Here is a 14862-nt window from a genome sequence, read left to right as displayed (position 1 = left end):
GGATGAGTCATCCCTCGCCTGGAACTGTGAACGCTGCATCTTGGTCTCATTATGCTGCTAACAGAAATTAGCTTGACCTTTGAACTGCTGTGGCCTTCTTTCCTCTCTCGGCTTTACTCTTTGATCCTTCTGACACAGCGTTGCTGCCCTTCTCTTATCCGCTTCTCTCACATCTCATCCAACTTATTTCTTGCCCAGTGCTCTGTACTAGAGCCCTTCAAAACAGATCTGTCAACCAGCTAGCAGGTAAAGAGCCTTCAGCCCTACCTTTTTGTACTTGTGGGGAAAAGTGAATCTCTCAATGGTAGTTTGAACGGCTCCACGGTTTACACTGCCCAGCCTGTCCTCCAGCTGCAGAAGCTCCTGCAGAAACAGGAGAAACTTTTAATTATTTATAGAAAATGCCATTTTTCTCACAAACATAAACAAAATGATATGCACTATCAAACCACCGAAAAGTGTGGGATAATTAAACTGTAACTAAACTAGTGCTTTAAAGAGCACAAAAGAGCCTCTCAGAGAACTATTGCATCTTGTTCAAATGGAAACAAATATCACTCGATTAAAGGCAGCTGGATCATTTGAAGCATCTGGAACCCAGAAAAATTGGAAATAAGAAAATCAGTTACATCACTCAAGCCTGTCCAGAGCATTGGTCACAGAGAAAACAATGATAAATTAGAGTAGACTGGTGTGTCTGTTGAGGAGAGAGGGAGGAAGCAGCCACGCAGACCTCATAGCTTTCTCTAACGGCAGATGCGTGGCGGGAGGGGTTCAGACTCTGCAGAGCCAACAAGTGCAACTGGGGATATGGGTAGTTTCTGATCTCATGGACAACCTAAGAGATGACAGATAAAAGAAGCTGGCGTCAGCTCTGCAGCAGAAATCAAACGGGACAACGGGCACACGGGTCATCCCCTGTTACTGGGAAGATGAATCCCGCAGAGCAAAAGGTGAATCTCCAGAAGTTCATCAAGACGAACATGATTGATTATACAGAGGCAGAGGGGACTCACCACTTGTGTTGAGGCATTGTTTCTAGGGAAGTGGTGCATCCTAGGGGAGGTCAAGTAGTGCTGATAGTGCTGCGGCAGCGGGTGGATGTGATACTGGTGAGGGGGCAGCCCAGCATCAACACTTAGATCCCTGGACACAAACCAAAACGCAAAATCAGCTAACAGCACACAAGTAGGTATTTTACAGGTTTCTGGAACACTGTGGTTTCTTTACAGTGGATTTTTGCTTTTCCAGAATGTAGATTCTTGGAGGTACACGGAAAGATTATAAACCTGTCTAACAATTTCAAATCCCCAAGTGGGTGCAACACCCAAATGACAAATTTTGAATTTGTTAACCATAGTCAGCAATAAGCTGAAATGTCTGAAAAAGCAGAGTAATAGATAAGAAGATCAAATATTTTAGATTCAATTCAATTCAATTCATTTTTATTTATATAGCGCCAAATACAACAAATGTCATCTCAAGGCACTTAGATAGTAAGTCCAATTCAAGCCAATTGGAATTCAATTAATTAATAATAATCATAATTCATAAAATAATCCAATTCGTTCATATAGAGCCAATTCAAAAACAATTTCCTAGCTAAGAAAACCAACAGATTGCACTGAAAACTTTTTGTTTTTCGGTCCAATCTCCCGGCCTGAGCGGCGTGCCTGAGGCGACTGTGGAGAGAAACGACTCCCTTTTAACAGGAAGAAACCTCTGATGAATAAATACATAATCAACAGTTGAGATAACCAAAGAAGGAAAAACAAAACTAATTGCTGAAGTTAATAGATAGCATGTTGAAGTTAATTTGTTGCTAAAAATAAACTTCAGCTTATCTGACAAAACTGTGGTTGGGAACCACTTGTGAACTATAACCGCAGTACTTGCAAATAGGCCGATCTGTTAACATTAATGTAATATAATATTCCTAACTATCTTTTAAATGATGCAGAACAGCATTAAAAAAAGAATCACAGTGACTATTATTTTCAATGACTTGTGCAGGATTCCTCTGCCATGTAACTGCAGGGGTACTGTATTTTTTACAGCCACTGTTGTTTTCCAACAAGCTTGGAAAGGGGAAACTGAGGTAGAGAGGATTCAGTTTAGACAATTTGCATTTTATACAGCACTAAATCCTTCATCCTGGAACTCTTAACCTCTCCACTCTGGTCTTAAATCTGACTGAACCTGAAATTCTTTTGGGATAGACCAACTATAGCACTTTGTGTGATTAAATCAGCCAGCTTTCAGAATAAATTCCTCTAAACTTACATCATGGCAACATACCCTTCAAACAAATAAAAAGGAACTTCATGTTCTGCTTACCAGTCTGTGCCCTCAGCCAGGTAGCGAGGCTGCTGCACCACAGTCTGAGGAGGGACATGAAGGGGGGGAGCAAACTCGTAGCCGGGCCGCAGCCTGTGAGGCTGGTGAGGAACTCTCTCCGGGGTGCGTCTACTAAGACAAATAACTAAGTATTTGAAAACATCCTGGAAATAAAGAGCTTGTAATTCATGTGGTGTAAATCTGATATCACGACTAAACTCCTGTAATTAGACCCCGAGAAATCTTTTCTCATTCATCCGTCTTGTACAGTAAGTCGGTGGGGATACCTGGAGGGCGGCAGGATGTGTCGGTGCTGGGCCTCCAGGATCTGCTGCTGGAGGAGATATTGCTGGTGTAATGCCTGAGGTAGGAAGGGAGGGGCGGGGATATCCTGGAACTGGGGAGCGGGTAGTGGGTTGAGGGGCGGGTGGAGTTGAGGGCCATGCTGGTGGCCGGGAGGGGCCAGGTGGGGGTTAATGCCTGACTGTGGCTGCCCTGGATGGGGCATGGGGAAGTCCATGGGCAGTGGGGCCTGAGGACCTAACTGGAAGTGCCGGCAAGAGGTAGCATGGCTGTGCTGCTGCTGCTGCTGTTGTTGCTGTTGCCGGTTGAAATGGGATCCTGCGGAGGATAAGGAGAAGTTGTCAGGGGTCTAAGGGCAGAAATTAGCTGGAATTAATTGTGGGTGAAATGTGGTGTCACTGTGTGTGAATTTAGCATGTTAATGAAGCCCTTCCTCTTACCTAGGGTGAAAAATACTTCTGTGGGGGTGGGAAAATGATGGTTACCAGAAGTACCATGAAAATGACAACCATTTTGGGTGCTGCACATTAAAAGCGAGTTTTCGTTTCTTTAAATGTACTTCCAACACCTGGATGGACTCCCGGTCTTCTGATTCAGACAGAGAAACAGATGAGCTCTACTAATGTTCGGGTAAGACCTTCAAATGCAGCTCAGTTCTTGTAAATTCTGCATTTGACAGCTGGTCAAAGCATTCAGTGATAAAACATTGTTACCTTCCAGTCTGTAAGAAAGACATTAAACTGCGTCTGATCCGAATCTCTATCAGTAAATCTTTTAAGAAGCATTCCCTGTTTCTAAAGAAGGGGGAAAAACAACACAAAGCCAGACAAATAATTCACATCATCTGTGAGTCCTTCACTAAAATCTACCATCTCTTTTTCTTAGAAACCCAGTAAGGCTCTGCTATACTTCTCAAATATGAACATTTGGGACCTCAGAGGAAATAGCTTGAATGGTTTTTTGTTTTTTTTAACTCTCTACAACCACAGCTATTTGGCAGCTGCTGTGAAGAAACTGCTGTCAAGACTCAACTGGAAAAAGAAAAAAGAAAAAAAGACAGGCTAGCTTGTGCTGTGGTGCAATATGGTTTTAATACAGTGCTTGTTGTTGCGGAGTGGCTGACAAAAATTAAGCTGCGACTACAAACTCCGGACAAAATCTCTGCCAAATGGAGGCCCCACATACCTGCAAGGGAGCAGGCTTCTACAGTATTGTGACCTACAACGCATTTCTTTTTTGATAGATATAAACAGTAGAAGTTTGTTCTAAAATCATAAAGATTTAGGCAGTCTACATTGCATTTACTTGGAGTATGCTTAAAAAACGCAGTACAACTTTTTCTTCTTTTTTTTTTCAAAAACAGCCATAAAAGATGTGCAAAATGGTTTTCCAGAAATATTTCCAGTTTGACAGTTCGTCAATACAGCCCGGCAGACAAGAGCTGAACTTGTGCCGTATGTAAAGGCCGAGGAGTAGACTGCAAGTAGCACACTGCGTTTTCAAGCGTCTCAATGAAAACAATCACCATGAACGACAGCAGATAGACTCATTCAGGCCCTGCCATGGAGGAAGCGTGGAAATCGTCTATCTTTGTCATAGCGGGAGAGGAGGTGGGTGGGGGGAGTGGAGAGTTGGGGAGGAGAGGGGGCAGGTAGGGACAAGGGAGAGGGAGGACAATAAATGGAAATCAGCAAGAAGCACACTGAAGGTTAGGAAAAACACTATATTCTTTATTGAAAAATATTAGTATTTGTGGAATTTGTGTTTTCTTTTTTGTTTGTTGGTAATATAAAATAGTATAAATCCATGCAACAAAAATAAACAACATAGACTGAAGGCAAGGCCCACCATGCTCCATATAGGGTTAAAAAGAACAAAAGCGGCATCCAATGAGCAGACGTGTTGGCTACAGCACATGATTTCAGTACAGCAAGGGTACATCTTTACTACAGAAAGATTACATTGGATTTTTACTAGTCAATGTAGAAAAACATAAACAAAAATTATGAATCATAAATGTGACCATGCACTGAAAGTACTATTACCAGAACAAAAGGTAAAGAGAGACCACAACCAAACAATAAAGACGTTATTACTAATAGAGGATTTCTTTAGCAGTGCAGGAAAATAGGCATCCCTGTGAAATGGATAGCATTTTGGACTTATGTTAGTGGGGTAAATTGGGAAGTGATGAACCACCAGTGAGCATGTTTTCCATCTTTTTTTTTTCTGTTTAACTTGCCCATAAAGGGCACACAGCCCTGACAATTCAGTGTGATTCAAAGCTTGAAATTTGCAAAGGGAACAAAAGGATTACACAAAAATGGAGACAGTTATGGCAGGTTGTTGTGTGCAGGTGCAGTGTACTTCAAGTCATTTCAAGTGGTCGCATGACAGCATGTGCTGAAATGTTATGTTCGAGAATAAAATCGACATGCTTGTGGCTTCAATTTGCATGTTTGTTTGTTTGTTTTTTCAATCACGTGTTGCTTTGATAATGTACATTGCACCTTGTGTGAAGAGAAGGAAGATGAGCCAAATTCTGGTGTTCAACAATGCAGTGCAGTTTTTGAGGTCATGCAAAATGTATCCACTTTACAGGAATTTACAGCATGTTGTCTATAAAGACTGGATGGGAGGTACACAATGACATTCAACTGATATCTAGAAAGGAGCTAAAATGTTTACTCAGTGCTACAGCAATTTGACAGAAAAAAAGACAAAAAAGGTGCTCTGATCTAGGTGTTAGCTATAGTTTTAGTCTGCTTAACATGAAAAGTCTATGGCAGAATACATCTTGGGAGGGGGTGCTTTTTAATACCAATGTCGTCTTCTGATGGAAAGAGGAAATGAAGAAGGGATTCACAATACAGCTAAATGCAGAGAACAGGCAGAGGCCACGCCACACCACACAGCAGCAGATGATCATTAGCTACACAATGGGGGACGACAAAGATCTGATAAATGCAGAATGTAGAGCCAGCCTCCATACTATGAAACAGGGAAATAAGAACAGAAATAAAAGCACAATGAAATCACTGATGCCACTGTTATGAAATTAATGTTACACTGTAGCTTTATGTATGTTTTAGTGTGACCGCATATTCGGGTATTTTGCAGGTCTGCAGCTTCAGACAAACAACTGCTGGATAGCCAATAAAAGAAAAACCTACAGAATGATGGATCGGATATCCACGCTCTCTGATCAATAGGTCAATTGAGGATTAGTGCGCTGACCAACTGACACGGATAGTAATTAATGAAATCGCGTTGTAAAAATCGGCGAGAACGGCCAGCAGCGGATGATCTTCAAATGACATCATCCAGGCACAGATAAGATGACTGGATGAGAAGGCTACGTCTATTTTGCGGTATTTTGACAGTGCAAATACACGATAGTTTTGAGCAAATCAGCAACAGAAATAGTATAACAGAATTTGGGGGAAAATCCCAAAGTGAAATGCACTTTAAAATTAAATGACCATCTAACACATGTGCTTATACGGGAATGTGTTATTTGACATCTGCCGTTTGGGAGCGCACGCTCAGAGCATGCGAAAGCCTTTGTGAGAAATGTTTCCGTTCCAGAATATAGGCTGAGCCGACGAGCCAGTTAGCTTTTTCCGTAGGCAGCGACGGTATTTGGTTTTCATTAAGGACATTAACAGCAGGCAAATTATTTAATTCGTCGAGTGTTAATAATCTGCAAAGAGGAAAAATGAAAGCATCGACTCGGGCAGTTTGTCGAGTAAAATAACCGTTCATTTAAAGCTAGCTAACAGGAGCTAACCTGAGGGCTAAGCTCGCGCTAGCTAGCCAACAGCTGCAGTGAATATTAAGATAAACAGGGCACATGTTTGGATCGATATGAATATTAATACCGTACCTCTGTTTCTTACTGAGCCGAATACGGGAAGAACCAGATATCCGACATGCACTAACACCATCCTGGGATCCTTATTTTATGATTCCGCTGGGTTATTTAAAGAGATGGAGTAGTAGCAGCCCATGCGGATCTACATTCAGGCGACTGGTTGTTGCTGGCTGGTTGGCTGGCTACTACAGGCAAACCAAGAGACTGTCTGACTCGCCTCCTGGTTGTCGCTGACAAAAGCAGACATGTCATTTGTTGTCCAGAGCAAAAGAGGGCGATGTTGCGGCTCTGCATACAACAACTCGAGGTATCTCAAGGTTAACCCGTCCGCGCCTGTCAATTTGTCATTATTCAGGGGATTTTAACACATGAACAGGCTGTTAATGTGAATTAATGTGCGTTAAAAAAAAAAAGTAGTAGTTTAGGTGAATTATTGTACATCACCCTTAAAGAGTTTCTTCACTGATGTAACCTTTAATTTTCATACAATTAGGAGAATTACAAGCGATATTAACATAAAACATGGTCGAAATCAAAGCAGCACAGGATGACATATGTTGACTTTGTTAAGGTTAGGCTCTAAATACAATAAATCCTACATTTCCCATGGTGCAACTCGAGAGACGGCTGCCTGCACATCCCCATCACAGAGATGCCTGATCAATAGGGGATACCAAGTATTGCTCAACCCTACTTGTCTAGCAGAGCCAAGCTCTAAAGCACTCAACTCTACTAGTCACCTAAAAAGATAGTATTGAAATTGTTTCCCTTTGCTTATAGCAGAAGAAAACTGTGGATCTGGAGGCAGGCCAGAAAAAAAATAGCTGGCAAGGGTCCTTTAAAATTCCACTAGCAGCAAAGTCTCTGCAATGCCCGCTTAGCATCTCAAAGTGCAAACTTCTGAACCCATGTCATGTGATATATGTTGTGATTTATTTCATGTGATTTTGATAAATATATTCATGGTTTCACATCCACGCAGATTTTCTTTCAAAAAATGTCTCAGTTGTATTGTGTATTAGGTCATGCAGCTACTCACTTAGATATCTGACAACTAGTTCGGTCTGGGGCAGTGCCTTGAACTGATTATTTATATCAATAAATGCATAATCGTGGACTGCTTAAAATTCCCCTATAATTTGAAAAGTGACAATAAATTAATCTTGTATCAAATATGCCAAGAAGTTGCAAGATCCCCACACAGTATTCATGACAATAGTTGGTTTGAGATGTCTTCGACAGTAAGTGCTATTTTTGTCAAATGTGGCAGGTTTTAACAAAAATGACACCTGCTGTGAACTATCACGTGTCTTAAAGGTCATTACATATTGAGCCCAGTGAAACTATCATGCTACTGATGTTGTCAAATAAGGAGAACAGAAACACGTCGAAAAACCAGGTGGGAATCATTCAGAAATTAATGCAGCATACAATTTCCACAAGCCTATATCAACACAATGATGTGATTTCAATCACAGGAGAGCCAACAGTAATTTATAAATGATGAAAATACTTGTTTATTAAGTAATAAAATGTGCGTTTATTTCAAATCTCTTGCGGCCCGACTGCGGTTTTGCCCCTCTGGGGGTGCACGCATCCATGACTGTTTGTAAGCAGGACGGGAAACTCATCTTTTTAGAGATAAGAACCTGGAACTTTCCCACTTCAACTTCAAAGTTTCAGATCACAGGAATCTGATAACTCGGATAAGGTTTTTCAACCCTGACCTGTGCATTTACGTCACTCCCCAAAAAGACAGCTTTAACAGTAAACACAAGATCCTTTTGTTAAACTTTATCTCACAAAACATTAAGTAAAGTCCCTTTTCCATATTTTTAGCTCATCTATTTCTATAGTCCGGTGATTTCCCAGAATTGGTCTTTAATGTAAAAAAAGGCTCGGTTTCAAGATTCAAGTTTTGAGTTTCAGCTTTTCATTTCTAAGTTGCACCGAACGCAGCACTGGGACTGCCTTTCCATTCACTCTCCGACCACAGCCCACAACCTAAAAATAGGTCAGGCTCACCGTCTTTAAAAATGTTCTCTACCCAAAAATCGAGTTCACAAAAATTCAAGGAGTGAGAACAGAAGAGGCTTCTGAAGGAGTTCAGAGTGAGGAAGCAGGCGGTTATCCTGTGCTGAACACTTTGATCCAGTGGTGTGATCAGTACATTTAGTTCCTCCTTACGTAGCACACATTTTTGATGATGGCCAGTAGGCCTTCTATACACCAATCTTGTCAATCTGAGTTTTTCTCTTCTTCAGAAAAAAATTGTATATTCACAGAAACATGTGCAGGTGAAGCAAGCCCCTGTCATTAATCGGCAGCAAAAACCACTCTATTTTCTGTTCTGATCTATTCTCATCCAAAACAGGCGACGTTTTTGCTGGTTCTATGTTTGATTACGTTGCAGTGACTTCCGTAGGGCAATCCCATGCCTCTTTTCCTCAATATAGTTATGCTGATGTGTAAAATTTCCTGTTGACAAGGTTAGTACTGGCATTATATTGTTATGTCCACAACAAGGAGATTGGCGCATGCACTGACATCAATTGAAGAAGCCAAAATACCTGCTAACCTGTCCTTGTGACATCTATGTCACCAGAGTTTTTGAATATCTTTATTCTGGTCAAAGTTTTTAAGAATATTCAAAAAAGACCCAGTGGCTACGTCCATCTTTTATATGCAGTCAATGAAGCCAGGTGGATATAGTGCTAGTGTATTTTTAGATAGCATTGGTCAATATAGAATCAATATCTTCGTTGTCCAAAAGCATTAGGTCTCAAAATTTCTTACAGTTCTGTAGATAAAAGCTAATGATGACTGATAAATCACGGATGGACAAGTCTGTCCTCTGGCTGTCTTCAGTGGATGCTAAAAGTTATCTGCCGCTTTTTTAACGATTCATTCTATAACGGTTTTATTGATTGTGTCCTGTGAGACGTGAGCTACCTGTAACATGAAGGGTTTTTAGCCTTCATTATGAAATGAAAGACCAAATTAGTTTTTTTCTGGCCATTTATATGATATTCTGGTTAATAAAGAAATAAAACAGGATACACAACATTTTATCTGATGAAACTTTATAATTTATTATGTGAAATAACCTGGCTTTGTTTGACTTTCAGACTTATGTTCTGAATGTGGATGCAACTTAGAGCATGTAGATAGATAGATAGATAGATAGATAGATAGATAGATAGATAGATAGATAGATAGATAGATAGATAGATAGATAAGTACTTTATTCATCCCAATTTGGTAAATTATTGTGTCGTAGCAGCGTACAGTGTAAAAGATATGTAAACAATTAAAGGAAAAACAAGCAAATAGAATAAATAGAATAGAATTAGAATAGAAATAGAGAATAAACATTAGCTATATACAAATCTACAGTATGAAGACTACGGTAAATAATAATAATAATAATAGTAATAATAATAATAATAACAACAATAATGAAAATCAGTCAACTAAATAAAAACAGATTTGTACATTTAACAATAAAGGTAAAAATAAATTTAACTGAGCAGACTGAACCAATAAGAAATATAGGGTATATGGATAAAATATGGGGTATGTGGATAATTTACATTATATTGTACTATGATGATATTTGTGCAAATGTTATTAGTATTTAGTATTTATTAGTTTACCGATATAACTACTTAATTTACCTTGCACTTTAACAAAATGTTACCCAATAAAGTCAGATTAGCCACTGAATACTTATTTCCCTTTGGTTGCTAGCACAATATGATGCTCTCCAGTACAACAGCCCTACTCTGAATTCTGTTTTGATGTAGGTTATTCATTTTCTGTTAATTAAGGAGTTTCACTGGCCTGAATAGTATTAAAAAGTACTTCTTATCATTTTTGCACTGTTTTACATTCACACGTATTGTTGAATAGAATTTTACTGAACTGGGGCTATGTACCAGTACCATCTTCCTTACAGTAGGGGGCACAATGGAGTAGTAAAGCAGGAAATTTGACTTCAGTGTCCTTTAAATAGAAGAAGAGTCACTTCAGCCATTACATTCACTCACAGGCAAGTCGGATCCGCTTGGTGGAGGACAGGTCATTAGCAACCCGAAAAAATGTTATCTGTAAGAGTTGCAGCAGCTTTGGCCAGAAGCCTGCCTAGGAGGGCTGGATTTGTAAGTATTTTAATTAAACCTATCAACGGGTTTTGCAGCGAGTTCACTTGACATTATCGTATCGTGAACCCTACGGTTGTGAAGGGTAATGGTAACGCCACGGGCCGCTAGCTAAAATGTCACCGGCTTATGAACGCGGCTGTAAATGCAAATCTACTTTTCTCAGTAATAACTCGACTCATTAATCTTGAAGTTATCGATTCAAAGTTGTATGTCCAAGTTGTCCTTGTGTTGCCACTGTCTTAGTCCTGCAGCGGCTACAGTTAGCACGCAAGCTAATGCTAGTCATGAGCTAACGGCTCATTCAACCACGCTTGAAGGTCAGAAAGCTTGACAGCGCATGTCCTCTCAGCTGCGCAGCTTTGCACCAGCTCAGCGCTTTAAGTGCGCGGTTTTAATCGCAGTTTCAACATTTATTTGCTTAAATTTTTGTCGGTATTTAATTACATTTTCCTGTCATTGAACGCAGGTTGCCAAGACGGTCCCAGCCGCCTGCGTTGGGGTCAACCACCTCCACACACACAGACCATGGCTGCAGAAGACTGGTGAGACAGCCAAACACAACATAACAGAAACGTTGTCTCTTATTATGTGGGTCAGCTCTCGTCTCAAACTTGACTGATCGTTCTTGAAAATGTGTCCTCAAGGTTAACCACGGAAGTGTGTCTTAAAACGTAGGTTTATAGATAATATAGCAACTTCAAATAGTCTTTTAATTGATTTTTTTTTTTTTTTTTTTTTCTCCTAATATTTATCCTAGGCTATTGGTTAAGACTTATGTCACTTAATCCTTTGAGGGTTGTATATTTAATGTAATTTAATCCAGGAAAACACATTTTGCTGTAGCTGATATGACCTAAAACACGAAATATAAGGTGATTTTGTTTCTTTAAAGCTTGATTTCTCTTATTTTAATGGTGGACAGAGTTTGCAATGTAATTTCCAAATGGCATTGAAGTATGTGTTTTGCACATCCTCTTTCACAGGCACAGCTGAGGTGTCTTCCATCCTGGAGGAGAAGATCATGGGAGCTGACACCTCCGCTGACCTGGAGGAGACAGGACGTGTGCTGTCCATTGGTGATGGTATTGCCAGAGTGTACGGGCTGAGGAATGTCCAGGCTGAAGAGATGGTGGAATTCTCCTCTGGTCTCAAAGTAAGTCAAATGATGGGTTAAAACTAGATTGAAGTTGCTTTCATTAAAAAAAAATTCAAAAAGAAAATCACTGAACCTGTCAGCTTGAGGTTGTCCTCGTGTACTTTCCCTGCAAGTAAATAATAGTAAAATTATTTGCTAATAAGTTGACATTGTTGTCCACCAGGGTATGTCTCTGAACTTGGAGCCTGACAACGTTGGTGTTGTGGTGTTCGGTAATGACAAGCTGATCAAGGAGGGTGACATTGTAAAGAGGACTGGGGCCATTGTGGATGTTCCTGTGGGTGAGGAGCTGCTTGGCCGTGTGGTGGACGCTCTGGGAAATGCCATCGACGGAAAGGTCATTTCAACTTTTTTTTTTTTTTTTTTTTTCCACTCTTGCTATTTTGTAAAGTAAGAACTGACTGGGAGATAAAAGTGGCACAGTCAAACATCGGCACATTGCATATTGTTGGAGATTGTAACCATTGTCAGGAGAGGAAGTGTGCCATCCACTTCTATTCTCTTTCCAAGGGTGTTAGATTTATGCACCCTGAGACCACAGCGGCTGTAAATGGTCATAAAGATGGTTTAAATTCAAGCTAGCACCCTCACAAATAAGAATATGCCCCGTCTCCAGTAATTTGTAAATTAATTGATATTTATGAATTCAATCTTATAATGAATTTACATTTAATATATTTGACCTTGATACCTCTTGCTATGACCGTCCATCTTTAAAACCTCATCTTTTATATTTCAGGGTCCTCTGGGCTCCAAGATCCGTAGGCGTGTGGGTCTGAAGGCCCCTGGCATCATCCCACGTATTTCTGTGAGGGAGCCCATGCAGACTGGAATCAAGGCTGTGGACAGTCTGGTGCCCATCGGCCGAGGCCAGCGTGAGCTGATCATTGGTGACAGGCAGACTGGGTAAATGGTTTTTAATGGTTTAATGCAAACTGTAGGGTACATTCGAAAGCTTACTCAAATAATCTTGCATATCACTGCAGCAAAACTGCCATTGCCATCGACACAATCATCAACCAGAAGCGCTTCAATGATGGAACTGATGAGAAGAAGAAGCTGTACTGCATCTACGTCGCCATTGGTCAGAAGAGGTCCACTGTGGCGCAGCTGGTGAAGAGGCTGACTGATGCTAATGCCATGCAATACACCATCGTGGTGTCTGCCACCGCCTCAGATGCTGCTCCTCTGCAGTACCTGGCTCCCTACTCTGGCTGCTCCATGGGAGAGTACTTCAGAGACAACGGCAAGCACGCACTGATCATCTATGATGATCTGTCCAAGCAGGTGGGGGGGCTTTAGATGACCTTTTAAATCAAAAACTGATTGGTTGTCAAGTCTCAAGCTGTAGCATTATTCTTAAACTCTCATGTTATATTGTCTCCCGTCAGGCTGTTGCCTACCGCCAGATGTCCCTGCTGCTGCGTCGTCCTCCTGGTCGTGAGGCTTACCCAGGTGATGTGTTCTACCTGCACTCCCGTCTGCTGGAGAGAGCCGCCAAGATGAACGACAACTTTGGAGGTGGCTCCCTCACTGCCCTTCCCGTCATCGAGACTCAGGCCGGCGATGTGTCTGCCTACATCCCCACCAACGTCATCTCCATCACAGACGGACAGGTCTGTCCTCACCAGCTGCTTAAATAGATCTGGCCGATTACCAAAATATTCTGTATGACATGGTTATCATTGGTTGTCTCATCCTGTCTGCTGCAGATCTTCTTGGAGACTGAGCTGTTCTACAAGGGTATCCGCCCAGCTATCAATGTGGGTCTGTCTGTGTCCAGAGTGGGCTCTGCTGCCCAGACCAGAGCCATGAAGCAGGTTAATTCTTGACTTTGAGGATTATGATCTCACAAGTTCAAATATTGAATTCTGTTAGATAGGAGCTTCATTTATCTAAGTTTATCTTTCCTATTACTGCATAGGTGGCTGGTACCATGAAGCTGGAGCTGGCTCAGTACCGTGAGGTGGCTGCCTTCGCTCAGTTCGGTTCTGACTTGGACGCTGCCACCCAGCAGCTTCTTAACAGGGGTGTCAGACTTACTGAACTGCTGAAGCAGGGACAATACTGTGAGTATCAACACCTTAAGTGTTTTGGGGATTTATTTATTTATTTTTGCTTACCGTATAAGTTCCAAACTGGTATTTTGTGCACTGAAATATTCGATGCGTGCTCTTTCCCAGCTCCCATGGCTATTGAGGAGCAGGTGACAGTCATCTACGCAGGTGTCAGAGGTCACCTGGACAAGATGGAGCCCAGCAAGATCACAAAGTTCGAGAAGGCTTTCCTGCAGCACATCCTCAGCCAGCACCAGGAACTGCTTGCAGCAATCAGGTAAGGAGACATTTATTCGTCAAATGTTGTAAAGTAGTTGATTGAACAAACCTGACTTGACTTGCTCTGTTTTGTTTTAGGGCTGACGGCCAGATCTCAGAGGCATCAGATGCTAAATTGAAGCAGATTGTACTGACCTTCCTGTCCAGTTTTGAGTAAAGGATTGCACTTGTCCTGATCTTCAGTGAGCCACCTGTCTGTGTCCCCATAAAGCTTATATATGTGTGAACACACTGAAGGCCAAAACCTCCATGTACAGATTTCTCCAAATAAAATTTTACAACCCCGCTGTGCTGTAAAACTCTTCTGATTGTGGGCTTCACTGCAGTTAAGTTTAGTGAGATTGATGGAGCAGATCTCAACTGTGGCAGAAGAGTTATTAGCCCTGTGAAAAGAGACAGAACTTCTCTCTAAACGCATCAAATGTTTCAGTGTACCACATTCATGAATCCTGTTTACTGTAATTAGCTGTTCATAGGAGCATCTCATTATATTATTAGACTGGGTTTCACTTGGAAAAAGGATGCCCACTGGTTTCCTGAGGGTGAGGTTGTAAACCTGGTGGATCAGCTGCAGATGAAATGGGGTTGATTGTTTGATACTACAGTAATAAATTCTGTGACACTCACAAACCAAATGCATCTTGTCCTGTCTTCTGTTTGAAGGCCATTTGAAAATTTCTGTAACTCAAGTAT

At 41.2% G+C, this 14862-nt stretch overlaps 2 protein-coding genes across 6 annotated transcripts in view; one reads left to right on the top strand and one right to left on the bottom strand.

The window, feature by feature from the left end:
- Positions 1-6789, bottom strand: part of ark2cb (arkadia (RNF111) C-terminal like ring finger ubiquitin ligase 2Cb) — a 14233-nt gene extending 7444 nt beyond the window's left edge. Inside the window, exons 1-7 of one of the 5 annotated variants that reach the window (XM_075467685.1) lie at positions 6527-6789; positions 3081-5631; positions 2625-2958; positions 2338-2469; positions 1017-1146; positions 734-838; positions 268-363 (exon numbers count right to left, since the gene is read on the bottom strand). In XM_075467685.1, the coding sequence (XP_075323800.1) occupies positions 268-363; positions 734-838; positions 1017-1146; positions 2338-2469; positions 2625-2958; positions 3081-3168 (885 nt within the window). In that variant the 5' untranslated portion in view covers positions 3169-5631; positions 6527-6789. The remainder of the gene's footprint in view (positions 1-267; positions 364-733; positions 839-1016; positions 1147-2337; positions 2470-2624; positions 2959-3080; positions 5632-6526) is intronic. The other 4 variants (XM_075467687.1, XM_075467686.1, XM_075467688.1 and 1 more) reach the window with 4 other exon arrangements.
- A 3745-nt stretch (positions 6790-10534) lies between these two features.
- LOC142382146 (ATP synthase F(1) complex subunit alpha, mitochondrial-like) lies at positions 10535-14804 on the top strand. Its single transcript, XM_075467684.1, has 11 exons — positions 10535-10674; positions 11144-11219; positions 11661-11830; positions 11997-12170; positions 12573-12739; positions 12820-13120; positions 13225-13449; positions 13546-13653; positions 13758-13902; positions 14017-14167; positions 14248-14804. Exons 1-11 carry the CDS (start codon positions 10615-10617, stop codon positions 14324-14326), a joined length of 1656 nt encoding a protein of 551 aa, XP_075323799.1. The 5' UTR covers positions 10535-10614; the 3' UTR covers positions 14327-14804.
- Positions 14805-14862: the final 58 nt, after the last annotated feature.

This window comes from Odontesthes bonariensis, chromosome 6 (assembly GCF_027942865.1).
Source record: "Odontesthes bonariensis isolate fOdoBon6 chromosome 6, fOdoBon6.hap1, whole genome shotgun sequence".
Taxonomy (NCBI): domain Eukaryota; kingdom Metazoa; phylum Chordata; class Actinopteri; order Atheriniformes; family Atherinopsidae; genus Odontesthes; species Odontesthes bonariensis.
This window is presented reverse-complemented; position numbering and strand designations above follow the sequence as displayed.

Coding starts and splice junctions, on each gene's coding strand:
- LOC142382146 (XM_075467684.1), top strand. CDS start 10,615: ATGTTATCTGTAAGAGTTGCAGCAGCTTTGGCCAGAAGCCTGCCTAGG. Junction 13,121..13,224: donor ATGATGATCTGTCCAAGCAG/GTGGGGGGGCTT, acceptor GTCTCCCGTCAG/GCTGTTGCCTACCGCCAGAT. Junction 13,450..13,545: donor TCTCCATCACAGACGGACAG/GTCTGTCCTCAC, acceptor TGTCTGCTGCAG/ATCTTCTTGGAGACTGAGCT.